Here is a 16,465-nt window from a genome sequence, read left to right as displayed (position 1 = left end):
ATTGAAATATTATTTGAATAAACTAGAGTTAATTGTCTAAGCTATTCTAATTATCCAGACTATGTAGATGATGTATTTCAAGCCGCACGACGCGTTCGCGTAAGTAATACATTGTCGATATTCTATCTAATGTAAAAGACTGCTCTACTCTCCTAACAGGATTGTTTTCACGAAATATATGTCATTATTCTCGTCCGATTAACGTTTCCATTTAATCGCGTAATCATGCGGACCTTGTGAACCAAGCAGTATTCATTTGAGTCTTCCCTCTATCGTGAAAGGAGAAAAAATGTTAACGTTAAAAGTGAAAAACAAGCACCGCGATTCGCGCAGTCTAATATTTAAACTCTCGAGAAAGAGTGCCGTATAAATCAACAAGGTGTGAATGTATGAATGTTCGACGTCGTGTTGAAGAGTGTGTGACATTCCAATAGCTTGTACGCGAATATTATTTTAAGATCGAGCGTAAAAGCGAGGAGGAGCGTAAAATGCATTTTGTTTCTTTCTCCTGTACTTGCACCTTCCACACGAATTTTGTTGTACACAGTTTATCGAACTTTGAATGCAAACCATAGAGAAGTACGCACAGATATGCGATACATACATATACACACACGTACACGTACGCATATAACAATACAATACTCATTGTAAATATCGTCGATATTATTACATACTTGTTACATACTTGCGTTCATATGTCGCGACATACGAGTTTGTTAAGAGCCTATCGCGATTCTACTTCTTATATAAAATGTAATACAAGCATCAACACATATTAAATGTGAATAAATTATTCGTCTGTAAATTCTCATTTAAACGCTCCTTGTTATAATTGCCCTCATCACAGTCATCACACCCATTTTCCCAATTGACCGCGATTATTGTTGTTTGATCATGGCAATGTATCATATTGTTAGTCTACAATCAGCTAACTGTATTGTTCATCGATTCCCTGTTGTTTCTAAATTGTTCTGACAAATAATTAAATAATATAAAAGAATCTTAATCTGAGAAGTAAAATTATATAAAAATAAAAATCTTAATGTTACACTTAAAAAATGTCAATGTGTTTATTTCATATATTAAGGTATTCTTATACACTGTTCATCGATTGATATGTAAACATGTATTGACATTTATACATATAAGAAATATCCTCAATCTCAATAATAAATGTATTTCGCTCTTGATAAAATATGAATCCGATTTTTTGCATGATGGTCGAGATTAATAGAATAGAAATCAGAGATTAGAATAGAATAACGCTACTGACTTGTATAACCATGGAGATTAAAATCAATTAAGAAAATTGGTACAAGATTAAAGTATTAATAATGATTGTTTTATCTTTTTTCTTGTTTCCAGGTAGTAATAGCGATAATTATAATTTCAATTTCATATTCATTTCCCGGGGGGTTATACTCTTACCTGCGATTGCAATCTTGGTTTGCGTTACCCACGCAACTAATTTCTTTAACATTTACATTAACGCTCTATCAACTCCACCCTTAACGTCAGAGCATCAACGTAATTAAATCTAATGTAGATAAATATGTAGATGCATGTGGACGATATGCGCATTGCTATAAATATTTCTGAGCAGTTTCTTTACGGTGTGTGTGATTGCGTTGGTAACGATATACGTAGAAAACTAATAGTTTTAATATTTTCCAAATATTTCTCATTTTGGGAGACGGGGGACCGATTTTGCGACAGCATAGTCCATTTTAAGCGCATGCACAGCTGCCTTTCATAACTTTGTAAAATCCCAAGTGATGTGGAAATAGAAACTTCAGAGATAGATATAGAAATCTAAAAAAATATTTATATATTTGATAAAATATTCGATTTTATATTTCATTAAAAATATTTTACGTAAATATCTTTTTACGATTTTCGATTCTTTCGCAGCATGAAATACTGGCTGTGTAGGAGATCAGTTTTTGGTTCAGTTTACGTTCGCGATTGAGATGCGGCGTGATTTTAAAAAATATATAGTTGTATCAAAAAAGAACGCAGGAAAGTTTCTTAAAATATAAAAATTTCTTTGAAATTTCTTAGGTCTCTGTGATACCGACGCTGACCAATCCTTGACACGTTTCCCTGAAAGTACCATCGCACATTATATTCCCACTCTGCCCGTCGACGACGACGACGACGACGACGCGGACGACAAGCGTTCCTCGTCGCCACGACGGATCGTGAAAATTTTAGGAAGGGAGTTTAGAGCATGCGCTGCCGGGTTGAGCCGCGCGCGAGAAGTGCCATGCCATGCCATGCCGTTCGGATTTAGAGTCGCGTGCCGCGCGAGTTTCGTACGGTAAAGCACACGCGTCTTCAAAAGTGCCGAGTGGAACGAATCGCAACGTCACGTCTTTAGGTAAGCCCATGCAAGCCCTCGGGAACGATCCACTCGCGGGGAATAGCCGTTTTCCCGTTTCGGCTATCAGTTGAATCCCGATTATACGTGCTTCATTTGGTATATAAAACTAAAACTTGTATGTAACTCACGCCGCGCTTCTATCCCCTTGAAAATCTTTTCCGCTCCCCCGTCCCCCGAGAATTTTCAGCCAGTGATTGAGTCTTAAATCTTAAACGACCAAAGTAAAACGAGTTTAGAGAGAGATCTGGGAAATTGGTCTGGCCAAGTTTGTTTCTTCGAACGCGACGATACGTGCGACTACGCACTTGATAAAGTGACTATAGATTTATTCTCGGGGAGAATGTACCCTTCGTGTCTCCAGATATCACGATAAGTACATCAAATGAAGTACAGGAAAGAGATAGAGCAAATACATTCTTGAGGCTGACAGAAGAATTACATGCAACGGCGATTCTCTAAAGAAAAAAGAATATCTTCGATTGTATATCGTCGAAATCTATGTCACACGGCGAACGCGACAAGCACCGGTGGCGGCGGCGGTGCTCGGCGTCTAAATATATCGACGTCGTTATGCGTTCTCTTAAGATTTTCGTTAGTTTACAGTGTCGGCGTCGTGTCGACCTCGTGTGCTGGACCGTCACAAAAATCCTTGATCGCAGCAAAATCCTCGATGTTTGTTAATTATTTGTTACGCTTAATACGATTAAATAACAGCACCGGCACGTTGTGAAGTATCTAATTCGGCCGTGACAAGTAATGATATATAGGCATGAATGCGAAAGACCCGCTTTGATTGAATGAATGAAAAAGAAAGCGCCAGACTGCGTGCACTTGGCACGATGACAGTAGACTACGTGGAACTCCGAATGCGTACGATGTCGCTAAAAATTCACACGCTCAAGGTAGACGCTGCTCGCGCCTCCGGCATATAACAAGCAATTGAGAAGAGTATTTATGTAGGTTCAAATAAACTAATCATTTCGAGAAACACATGATTATAATAAATATTTATCAGTTACGTATTTACGAATACGTACATTGTTAGATTTTAAAGGATAAAATTTAAACCAATATCTCGAGTTAAATAACATTTTGTTATTTTTAACAATCATGTGTGTCGAAATTTATTATTTTAACACAAAACAGTATTATTTTAACTTTGTTGATTTAGTTAAATTAACATTGTTTTAGTTAAACTAACGACGTACTGAGTATAGGAGCAGTGGCGACTTATAGGAATAGTTAAAAATGACTCAAGTTGAGTATAAATGACACTACGAATTTAACAATATAACTTGTATACTCAGAACTTTTGTGATTCCTCATCTATATTTTCTTCTCTATAAATACCAACATTCAAATTTATCTCAACAAAAATAGGCATAGGTATCGAATTATAATTAAATAATTGAGGAATTTAAAGACTTTTTGTCAGCTTTAAGAAAAATTTTAAAGAATTAAGTTTCAAGAATGTAAAGTTGATGTAATTTTAGCTAATTTCATTATTTTTATAATTCATTTAAACAAAAATTTAATTTAATCGTCTAAAATTATGTTAGGAAAATGCCTGTCTATAATGGTCAAGTAAAAAATCTCTAATATAAAATAAAAACATTTAATGATTTTATCTCTCGAAAACTTTACCGTGAAAATTTATAAAAATACATATAAAATAAAAAAGAGAGACATGCCCCATTTCATTAAGATAATATTATGCACAGTTTATTTCAGAAACGATTTTTTGACAGCAAAGAGAATTTTAATGTAATTAACTTTTATTCGACGAGTTGAGTAGAATATAATGCGCAAAATTTTATTTGTGTTCATATAGACAATTTGAGGCAATGTCGTTATACATATATGTATATTTATAAAAATATCTATTTTACAATGTAGCACTAACGTAGCACACTGCCAAATAAAATAGACAATTTTGATCAAGAAAATTTTATCAAATCTGCCCAAGAATTTTTAGACAACTGAAAAAGAATGACAATTCTTGCATGCATCGGATATTAAATTATCAAAATTAGTATCGTGCATGGCTAACAAATTGCTTATACAAACACGTACTATTGATTTACTTCATTCATGGCGCACAGTCTAATAATCGCTGTAACAACATATTACAGAGAGACAGAAAAAAAGAACTTATATTTTTCCAACGGAAAAATAAACTCGAAAAAGTAACGTGGAGATCTCTCAGAGGGTGCACAGGGATTTATTAAGAGTATTAAGCATCAAGCAAATACCTAAAGCTCAATATTGAAAGATTGATTTTAGACGGGTCTAAATATTTATGCGCGCCGAGAGCGACTTTCAGGCGGCGCGGTGCCTTCTGGTTAGTTTATATAACGTCGGGCCAGTTAAGTACTCGTTCAAGACCTTTCCATTTGGCTATATACGTGGCGCTTGGCGCGTACGTGCCGTTTATATCTGACTTTGTTGGATACACATCTGCACCTGTCAAGATGCTCATCGGTAAGCTGATGCATTTTAATTCTATTCATTGTGTGTACGCAGGAATGATCATAAGATGGTGACCAAGCCTCTACTGATATTATTGCCGATATTCCTGTTCCACGCGTGTGTGTTTGGTTTTCCCAAGAAGGTACCAATAGGTAAGATATAAATCAATATGATTGACGAATAAAATGTGAATAAAATATATAAAAAGGCATTATTTCCGCATCCATGTTTTTTTGTGGATTTTAAAATCTATATTACACTATATATATAATATACCTACAATATCAAAAGAAAATATATCATATGTTGCAGTAAATTATAGTTTCCAAATGCAATTTTATAATGTTTATTAAATCTATGAATATATTAAAACATTCTTATTATTCAATTTTCGCACCATGGCGAGCATAATATTACACCGTTGCTAATATCTTTAAATGTTAAAAGAAATGTTGGAAGAACTGTGTTGAATCAGATTTGCGCACACACATTGATGCGCACTACTTCACGGAAAAGCTCTTTCGTGAGCTATTTCGGTCGTGTCAGTGAGACTCGATTTTAAAAAGAGCCGGCCATGTATTACAGTGGGGTTGTTCGATCAAGATGAAGAAATCCTGGATATGTTCGAAGCGTCGGTGAAAGCGGTGAATAAAGACGGGGTTGAGGACGAGGATGTGTTCTTGACACCGATAATAGAAGAGATTAAAGCGGATGCGTACGAAGCATCATTGAAAGGTAAAGCTACTAGCGAGCCGTACAGAAATTTAATACTGCAAGTGATTAATTGGCTACTAATTAATTACTTATTTTGCGTATTAAAAGCATTAAAAACAGTACTTTTAATACTCGAAATAAGTAATTGATCACTAGCCAAATAATCATGCACTTACAGTATTGAATTTTTGTAAGGGAAATGTTAGAGTAACGTGTTTGATACCAAATCATATCGTTCAATATATCATACATTTTATACTGAACATCTGACTGTGTCTTCTTATATATAGGCTTAATATTAAACATAATCTTATGCTTAAACTAAAATATCTAATAAATAAATATTATATATGATCACATTTCCGTCTTAATCGGGCATACAATTTTCCACAATTTACATTTTATTAATTATACATATATAAAGAAAATGTGAACACAATTTATCGTTGTAAAAAAAACTGTTCTTACATGCATAGCACAAATTTTCTCCAAAAGATATAATTACCGCATTATTTTTCCGGAAGTGTGATCGAAATGACGTAGCCTGGGATTATATTAAACGTATACTTCTAATCGTACAAAATCGATTTTTCGACATATTTAGTATGCGAACAGCTGAAATTTGGAATAGTGGGTATTTTTGGACCTCAGGACAAAGCGATTGCTGAGCACGTGCAAAGCATATGCAATACAATAGAAGTACCACATATCTCTGTGCGACAGGATCTTGACCTCTCTCAGCCGCGCGGGTTAGGTCTGAATGTATATCCGCATATAAGCTCGTTGTCACGAGTAAGTAATTGAAATTTAAAAGATTAATATCGCGTTAAATACGCTGTAACTGATATAAATAATATGAATTATACAATTGTGTCTTGCTTTTCAACAGACATTAATTTTCTCGAAAAAAGTTTATCAATTATATATTTACAAAAATAAAATATAATTTTTATATGCATTAGATAAAAAATGAAAGCTAACGAATTATTTATAATTATCGTAGAATATAGTGATATATATACGTTGATGTATTTAGAAGCCAAAAATTAATTACAAAATTAATCAACAGGATACCAAAAACTCTGGGCTGTAAAACGTGACGGCCACATTGATAAAATTTAAAATAATGTTATTTTCTTGTCAAATAATTGTTTACCATTGTTTAAATAACATGTAGCAAATTATTGATTTCTTCATTTTATTAATAATTTTATTAATAAACGCATCTCTGATCAAACTTCTTTAAGCTGGGAAATACTTTTGATCGGTAGTATATCTGTAGTATTCTATGTCTTCAATTTTCTTTATTTAACTTTTTCTTTATCTTAATTTATGTTTTATATATTCAATAAAACCCGCTCGAAAACCCGTTCCCATATTGATATAATGGTCACCGTCAAATCTTTTACAGCTTTATAATCAACTGGTCACAGAGTTCAAATGGAAATCCTTTGCAATACTGTACGAAGACACCGACAGTCTGATTCGCATACGTCCACTGCTGGAGCGATGGGACGCACATGGCACCTCTGCGTTCATGTACCATTTAGGCTACGGGCCGAATTATAGGTATACAATGAGAAATATCTAATCTCGCAATATAAAGTATAAATATTTTGAAGGTTTTTCAATCCCACGATCGCGAGAAAATTGGTCTTCTTGCTTGAGAATATTAGTCATGAATAACTGATTTTACATATTTATATATGTAGATATATGTATATACCAATCGTATTAATAATTCTTATACACATATAAAATATGCTCATCATTCGCTTATTGTTTCAACATTAATTTTCTTAATCGTCAAATATATTATTATAAAATGTGAGCATTTTTAATGGCCATTATAGGATGTAATAACACTTTTCAAATATTCAATAAGTGACTTTTAGACATTTCTTCAACAAGACAACCATAGATAGCTTTTAGTATGGAAATTATGTCAACGTCGAAAATGATTAAGTGGGACTAGTAAGATCGGCGAATTAATTCATGGAGAAAATTTTCGAAGAAGAAAGTTAGTTAATTGTACAGCTTAGCATCGAATCTTGTCTGTAGGCAAGGAATGGAAGAAATCAAAACATCGAGAATAGAGAACATTGTCATCGACTGTTCGTACGAGATTCTCGACGACGTTCTGAACCAGGCCCAACAAGTTGGCATTTTGTCCGACAAGTACAAAGTGATTGTAACTTCTCTGGTAAGATACATAAAGCCTTTCCACAAGTTAAAAATAAAATTATAGAATAATATAACAGTTAAAGTTATTTCGCAACAGAATTTTACTTGAAATATAAAAATTGTACTTTTGAAAATTTTCTGTTCTGCAAAAAGTACATGAATGTTGCAATAACAATATTTAACGGAAGTTAATAATAAATTTAGTGGAAGTTTAATTATTATATAAATGAAAATTTTGCATGAGAATTAAAAATTATATTATAAGAACGATCCATGCAAATAATTCTAGAAACTTTTAACAATTAATTCAATGTATTCATTGACACTACAAGTGCATTAGATATCTCATCGTCCTAAGCTTCATTAATATTATAATATGAATTTTTTATGATATGTAAACTATACGAGTATAACTTTGCGCGCATAATACCGTTTACATTCCGAAAGAACTAACGGATTAAATATAATACATGCCGATGAATGCGCATGCATGACAGGACCTGCAAACTCTGGATTTAGAGCCATATCAGTACTCTGGCGTTAATTTCACCGGCGTGCGCTTGATTGACCCTGAAGATCCGACAGTGTTAAAAATTCTGGACAGGCATAAGAAGGAATGGGACCTAGACGACCCCTCGCAACTGCGAGTTGAACCAGCGCTCATGTATGACGCGGTACAGCTATTTGCGATAGCTTTCAAACAATTAAAAGATGCTACCAAGGGCGACATCAGGGCATTGCCATGCAATGGCACTGTCAGATGGGAACACGGACTGAGTTTAAGCAATTTTCTGCGATCGGTAAGATGTGAAAAATGCTTTAATTTAAATATTTCAGATATTTCTAACATATCGAGTGTTTTTAATCCTATCGCGTTATATGTAAATTTGATTGGCATCAATTGCAATTTCAATTTCAAGAATACAAACGAATACAAAACACCGAAATCGCTGGCATACTTAATTCTTGTGATATCAATTACAACAAATTTTTCTTATCTTTGAATTAATTTATTCGTTGTGTCATTCTTTCGTTATAGAAGCAAATCTTATGATGCTGTTTCGCTTTCAGACCGAAACAAGAGGCTTAACAGGCCTTGTCAAGTTTGATAGGGATGGTTTTCGTAGTAATATAGAAGTGGATATCGTACGTTTGACTAAAAATGGTCTGATAAAAATTGGCGAATGGAATAGTACAGCAGAGAATGTCGATTGGCTGCAAGAAATCAGTACTCCAAAATCAGACGTTCGATTCATACAAAATAAAACCTTTATAGTTTTGATATCCCTTACAGAGCCCTATGGGATGGAAAAAGAGTCGATTGTCAAGTTAAGTGGCAACGAGCGTTACGAAGGTTTCGCGGTAGACATAATAGACGAACTTAGCAAAATACTTGAATTTAATTATACCTTGCAAGTCGAAAAGGACTACGGATCGTTAAATAACAAGACTGGAAAATGGTCCGGAATGCTTGGCAAAATTATAGCTGACGTTAGTATTGAATGTGTGTCGAGAAATATAAAATAAAATAAAAACAAAAAGATAGAGTTGCCCCAACATAATTCGGGATTCACAAATTAAAGATATAACGGTCTTCCAGGAAGCGGATCTGGCCATCACGGATCTTACAATCACATCCACCCGGCAAGACTACGTCGACTTTACGAATCCGATAATGAACCTAGGTAAATTTAGGACATTTAGGTCAATGAAATTAATGTAATAATTTAATATTACTATAAATAAGCTAAATAAATTTGATTTTGTCGTAGCATAAAACTATTCTACACACAATTCAAATATTAAAAAATTACAATTTTACAGGAATAAGCATACTGTACAAAAAGCCAAGTCAAGCGGCACCAAATCTATTCTCCTTTTTATTGCCATTTTCAAATGATGTCTGGTACTACTTGATAGGTTCTTACATAATAGTATCGTTATTACTGTTTGCGATCGGTAGATTAAGCCCTGCAGAATGGAACAATCCTTACCCTTGCATTGAAGAAGCCGAAGTGCTCGAGAATCAATTTACATGTAATAATTTAATATTACTATAAATAAGCTAAATAAATTTGATTTTGTTGTAGCATAAAACTATTCTACACACAATCCAAATATTAAAAAATTACAATTTTGCAGGTAAAAATGCATTTTGGTTTGCAATAGGCGCTATCATGCAGCAAGGCAGCGAAATTGCACCCATGTGAGTGTGAAATATTTGTCCATATTCTAAAACATAGTTATTATATTTTTTTATTATATAAACGACAATATTGAATGAGTTATCAAAAATAAAATATTTAAAAATTAAATAATTCTTTTACAAATAAAATACAAAACAATGTGTATTGCATCACTTAAATAATTCTAAAATACGGACATAAATATAAAACTTTCCTTTCTTTAGATATTTATGTTGACTTTCTGATCATTTACTCTCTACTTTAGCCAATTTCATGTTTTAAATTCTTATAATATTAATTATCAATATTTACTTGTCAGTTTTCAAGAATTTTATATGATTCCAATGTACAATTTTATACATTATAAAAATAAAAATATTCTTATAAAATTAAAAATTAATAAACCAGAATTAAATCTCAAAATTTGAATTACAGAAGCATTTCTACACGAATGGTTGCGAGCTGCTGGTGGTTCTTTTGTCTTATTATGGTGTCAAGTTATACAGCTAATCTGGCTGCGTGTCTAACTGTAGAAAGTTCATTGTCGCCTTTTGACAATGTTGAAGGATTAGTAAAAAAGAAGACAATTAAATATGGCGCAAAAGATGGAGGAGCCACGCTCAACTTCTTCAAAGTAGGTAAATTTTTCGAAATTTGTCGAAATTTTTATAACACTAAAAAATTGCAACAATAAGTTATTGCATATAAAATGGCCAATTTGAAACAATTTACACTAAAAAATTTACACTTCTTCTACAGAACTATATTCTTTAATTTATGGATTTTTAAAACATAATGTAACAATTTTAAATAGTTAAAAAACTTGAATAATTATAAAATTTGCACAATAAGATATTATAAATTTTAAATTAAAGAAAAATATGATGTATTATATATAAATCAGACATTTTAACAAATTTATATTAACAAAACACACACACATATTATTAAAATTTACATAAAGCCATTCAATATATTAAATAAAATCACGTTTCTGACTTTCAACTTTATTCAATTTTTTATAAAATTGATATAAATTGATATTAATATAAAACACCCATTTTATATGTAATAAAAAGTAATTTCACGTATAGCTTTTTCAGAATATTCTCAGTGCTTATGATTTGTATAATACACCTTATCAGTGAAAGAAAATTTCAATAATAATATTTATACCACATACAACGTTTCTTATAAATACGACAGTAATTAATCCTGCACGCGAAACACAAGTAGATATATAATTAATTAATTAATAATAATATAAGAGGTCTGTTCAAAAAGTTCCCGAACTTCTTTATAATTTTTTAGGATTTACTTAAAACTTATTCAGCTCCCTATTTTCTTTGAAATATGTGCCTTCTCGGTTAATACACCACTCCCAACTCCCGTTTCCACTTCTAGAACCAGTCCTATACGCGTTTTTTTTTATCACGCTTAAGTTCGTCTGTGAATTTTTCTTGATGTCTTCAGTGTCGAATATTTTGATCTTTCGAAATAGGGCTAAATACGTAAACCCCTAAAAATTATAAAGATAAAGTTCAGGAACTTTTTGAACCGATTTCGTATAGGGGAGACCGGGGGCTATATATACGTGTCCACAGTAGTACTATCTCAAGTTTTAAAAGACAGATGTCTCTACTATTGTAACAGATAGTTGAAAAATGCCCTATGTAAGAGATTTAAATGTTGTTTGTTTTCTTGCGATGCTTCTCGCAGACGCTATACGTTAAAAGAAAAGCAAAAACAGTTATTCACATTTTTCGACGGTCGAAAAATTTGTTGTGCGACAGTAGTTTAACTCTATTAAAGTACAAATTAAAGTATATAGGGGAGACCGGGGCTAAACCGTCCGTTTTTTTTTCGGTGCCAATTTTTAACAACAAAATAAATAATTGTAGTTAAATGTAGTATACCACTGTAAAGAGTGAACCTTTAGCTACAAAATTTATATAGGAAATTTTTGTCTACGTCGCTTTGTTTCGTCGTTGGTATAGAGCAAAAACAATGGAAAAATTGAAATCTCAAAAATGCCGAGGTATAGCCGTCTGCACTGCATTTTCAAAACATATACATACATCTAATCCTGAAAAATGATAGGATACATTTTAATAATTGTTTTCTAAGACAAAAATATAAAAATTTATTTAAAATTTTTATGCGAAACATTATTTAAAAATCATTACGAAGGTTCCTCTTTCCGCAGAAGTCACTCGCCCGACTTGTTTTACTCTTCGACGTCCGATGACTCTATTCGGTGTCTGAACGGTTGTAATTCCCGTCTCATCCATATCCCATAATATGCAGTGAGCATGGAAATGCCCGGAAATGCCTTGGAAATGCACCCGGACGGATTAGCCCCAAACACAAGTTTCAGGTTTGATCGCCCACGAAATATTAGACATCAACGATAATGAAAAAACTACACTGGATTCGTGTTCAGCATGCATTACTCTTTATAATCACGTACCTCGAGATTTGGAGAGCAAATATTATTGCAGATATTACAAAATTTTCACGCGCAGAAAATGTAATTTTCACCTTCCAAAAACACGTTTACCCTCGTAAAAATCATAACACGGCAGGTAACCTGCCGAAACTCCGTTGGTTACATGGGTACCATAAGCAGGCGCGTTTACAATGTTAATAGCGAGTTCGCACAATAGACAGGTTCCGAGATATTTGATTAGACGTATTTACCCCGTAGACGTTTTAGCCCCGGTCTCCCCTAAACAATTCATAATATTATCAATTAATATGTAGTTATCAGGTGTGAGAAGCGTCAAATCTTAATTCCGCATAATTTAAAATTCGCAATATGTTAAAGATTGGAAAACGTGGTCGGGGCTATCTGTCCTATTTTTGATGGGGCAATGTGTCCACACTTCAATTGAGGATTGTTCTTTTATAAATAGATAATGGTGCGTAACTACAAAAAAAGATTTTCCTTAAGACGGATAAAGTAAACATATCCAACAAAACTATACTTAGAGCGATTAAAAGAATAAAAATCGAGCGAAAATCTTGTCGCAAAAACAGCGTTAGATTTTGGAATAAATGTTCGGGCTCTCACTCGCTACTGTAAAAAAAATGACCTACGAGTAGCTACTTGATCCTGCAATTCAAGAATCGTCACCAAATTTTTATTTTAAAAATACACGTCAAGTTAAATATATGAGTTTGTCTTAAATTATTGGATATTTTTTATTTCAAGCGCTACCGAGGATAAAAGAAAGGCCCTAAATACAAAAAAAGATTAAAGAATTGAGAGGACAAAAGAAACTGATCACACTGATTTTGCAACGGACTTAAAATCAATTTGATGCCACCATATATAAAGAAAAGTCAGCTCCACGCAGGAATTCTGTCAAAAAATCTGCACAAAGTGTTTATACTACTGCTTTGACTCAAATAATGTATTTTTTGTATGTGGACAGATAGCCTAGCATATGGGGCTATATCTGTCTACACGCTTGACTTGCCTTACTTAAAAAATTCGCCTCTTTAAAATGTTAAAAGATTAACGATTCTAATTATGTTTTTTTTTATAGCAAGGTTGAAAGGTTACACCATTGAAATTTTAGCCAAATATCTTTATTAGTTTTTTAGTAAATTTGAAAAAAGCGTAAAGTATAGACACATAGCCCCGGTCTCCCCTATAGAAAAATATAAATTCTATTACATTCGATAACTTTTTATATGATTATTAGCATTATTAGCATTATCTATTCTATATATAGAATAGATAATGAATAGATAATCTATATATCGAATGTTCTATGTATAGAATTAAAGTAACAATTAACCATTAAAAAATAACACAAAGTAATTTTAGAGTAATAATTTTCTGACACAACATTACTCTAATAATACGTAAATAAATATTTCTGAGAGAGAAATTATACAATAAATGCATACTATTTAGAAATACCTAAGCATGATAAGTGTGTAAGTTGCATTTTAATTCAACTCTTTGAAAAAATTTTGTCTATTCCAAGGATAGCAATTACCCTGTATACCAGGAAATGTACCAAACCATGATAGCCAATAGAAAGGACGTACTCGTACAGGATAATAAAGACGGTATAGTGAAGGCCGAAAGACAAGACTACGCTTTTTTGATGGAATCTGCTTCAATCGAGTATTACTTACTATTTATACATGTATATCGCACCCCGATAAAAACAGTAACACAACTCAAAAATATATCATATTCAGGAGAGAGGAAAAAACAAATTTAATTCAATTTTTTTTAATTGTGAGATAACTAACACAAATACAATTATGATATTTTGTGTTATAATAAAACTTATACTGTTTTTTGAAGAGGTCTACTGTGATTCACTTATTAATTCACTTATGACACTATTTATTCAGGAAACCGCAACATAACCAGTTTAAAAGAATAACGGCACTTTTGCCTTGTACAGGGGATTTCACATATAGACTTGTAACACTATTATAACACGTAAATAACATTTTAGGCATACTTTTTATGGGCTTAACTCAAAATAAAAATTTGTTGAGTTATGATAGTATTCTTCTCGGGGTACGACACACACACACACACACACACACACACACACAATATCTCTTTTCTAATTTATTATTTTTATTTATTTCACATATACATATATATATATATATTACAGATATGAGATAGAGCGACATTGCGATCTCACGCAAATTGGTGGCCTCCTAGACGAGAAGGGGTACGGAATTGCAATAAAAAAAAGTAAGCTTTATCTAAATAATATCTGCATATATGTAGTAATAAAGCATGGTCAAATATTTTATATTTTATGCATAGTTTCAATACACACAAAAATCGGTATTATTAATATAAATTAACTATAAGATCAACTTGCGTTTATTACCACCTCAGATTTATCCAAGATTAAAGATGCACTTTATTCATTATTTAACTTTTTTAAATATTATGATTCTAAAATATTATGCTGTAATGTAAAATAACCCTCATTAGTAAAAAATGTACTCCAATCTTACAATAATTGAGAAATCTATATAGTTCTGTCACGCATACTTTACTCTTATATAGATACTCTTATAGAGATAAATGTGTTACAGACTCGAAATATCTACACAGTATTAACACAGCTGTCTTAAAACTATCAGAAGGTGGTACCATTCAGGAAATCAAGAAAAAATGGTGGACGCAAAAGAGAGGCGGAGGTAAATGCCAGGTGAGTGATGTGATTTAATACTGATTTTGTTATTATAAAATATATGTTATATATCGTATCTATATCTAATCTACTTATCACTAATCGCTGTTTAGGAAAGTAGTGGATCCAGTACAGCGGAGGCACTTGATCTCGATAATGTGGGTGGAGTATTTTTAGTGTTGACCATAGGAATCGCCTTATCCTGCGTGTACACTATATTCGAATTGTGTTGGGATGTTGCCCAAACATCTATTCGAGAAAATGTAAGCGGACTATTTTTACTTACAATGCAATTGTATTGCTTTTCATCAATACACACCGAATTTTCCGAATACCAGTACAGCTTCAACACAGAGCATGGAATAATCAACATTAATTTAAATAATTATATATAAAATAATGATGTAACTGTATCATCACTTAAAAGATGATGTGATTAATATATAACACATCATGATGATAATCTTAAACAATTTCGTTAATTTAATAATTTTGAACTCAGTATATTTCAAATAAATTATAAATAACGATGAATTATGAATAATTAGCGATTCAGAAGAGCTTCGTGAAACATTTAAGAATATTTCTACAATTGTTTATTTTTTTCACAACGTATTTATATTTATTTATCAAGTACATGATATATTATTTACTTTATAGGTGCCTTTTAAGCAGGAATTAATAAACGAACTGAAATTTATCGCAAAATGCAGTGGCTCTAAACCGGCACGAAGAAAAAGTGGATTGTCCAGCAAAAGTGAAAATGGTAGTACAAGGGAATGTACTCCCCCGTACGGTTTTATACCAACTGTAATAAGAACGTCACCAACTAACGACAAATAATGACGGAACAAATCTCGAACAATAAGAAGACTATTGTTCTCACAGATTTACTACTTTGTTATTCATAATGGCTCCAAATGTCGAATTGAATCATTAAATTAACATAAACTACATCGAAAATAGTTTGAGAGCACTTGTGTACTATAATAAATAAAAGAATTATAAGAGATATATAATACAGTTTTTCGACAAATTTATTTTAAATTATTTCATTCCCTCTGCACATTAATTATTAATAAAAGTAATAGAAAAATCGGGAGAAATAATAGTGACAAACCTCAACATAAAAAAATCATTATTAAAGCATTAACATTATGCAAAGAATACATAAATTGGACGTGGATGATTTTCGGCAGTTTATCCTAAATATTTTAACTGTCGATTACATAAAATTCTCGGCTATTTATGGCAATTATAGAAGATGATTGCCACCTATAATGATAAAACGATCTACCTAACAATCCAGATAAGTCACGATGATCATGCGCAAAACAGCA

At 32.3% G+C, this 16,465-nt stretch overlaps 1 protein-coding gene across 2 annotated transcripts; it reads left to right on the top strand.

Annotated features, from left to right (window-relative positions):
• Positions 1–2,211: 2,211 nt before the first annotated feature.
• On the top strand, positions 2,212–16,161 carry LOC139809591 (glutamate receptor ionotropic, kainate 2-like). Of its 2 annotated transcripts, XM_071772564.1 has the most exons (17): positions 2,220–2,383; positions 4,910–5,007; positions 5,441–5,590; positions 6,174–6,361; positions 6,981–7,138; positions 7,631–7,772; positions 8,251–8,553; positions 8,825–9,244; positions 9,354–9,438; positions 9,578–9,790; positions 9,896–9,959; positions 10,375–10,573; positions 13,938–14,080; positions 14,592–14,674; positions 15,028–15,143; positions 15,239–15,388; positions 15,786–16,161. In XM_071772564.1, the coding sequence occupies exons 2-17, from the start codon at positions 4,923–4,925 to the stop codon at positions 15,966–15,968; spliced, it is 2,682 nt and encodes an 893-aa protein (XP_071628665.1). In that variant the 5' UTR covers positions 2,220–2,383; positions 4,910–4,922; the 3' UTR covers positions 15,969–16,161. The 2 variants fall into 2 exon arrangements, with proteins under 2 accessions (XP_071628667.1, XP_071628665.1); XM_071772566.1 differs by lacking the exons at positions 15,028–15,143; positions 15,239–15,388; positions 15,786–16,161 and having other exon boundaries at positions 2,212–2,383; positions 13,938–14,102.
• The last annotated feature ends 304 nt before the right edge of the window (positions 16,162–16,465 follow it).

This window comes from Temnothorax longispinosus, chromosome 3, assembly GCF_030848805.1.
Source record: "Temnothorax longispinosus isolate EJ_2023e chromosome 3, Tlon_JGU_v1, whole genome shotgun sequence".
Classification (NCBI taxonomy): domain Eukaryota; kingdom Metazoa; phylum Arthropoda; class Insecta; order Hymenoptera; family Formicidae; genus Temnothorax; species Temnothorax longispinosus.
The sequence above is the reverse complement of the archived record's forward strand: the minus strand, read 5'-3'. Positions and strand labels throughout refer to the sequence as shown.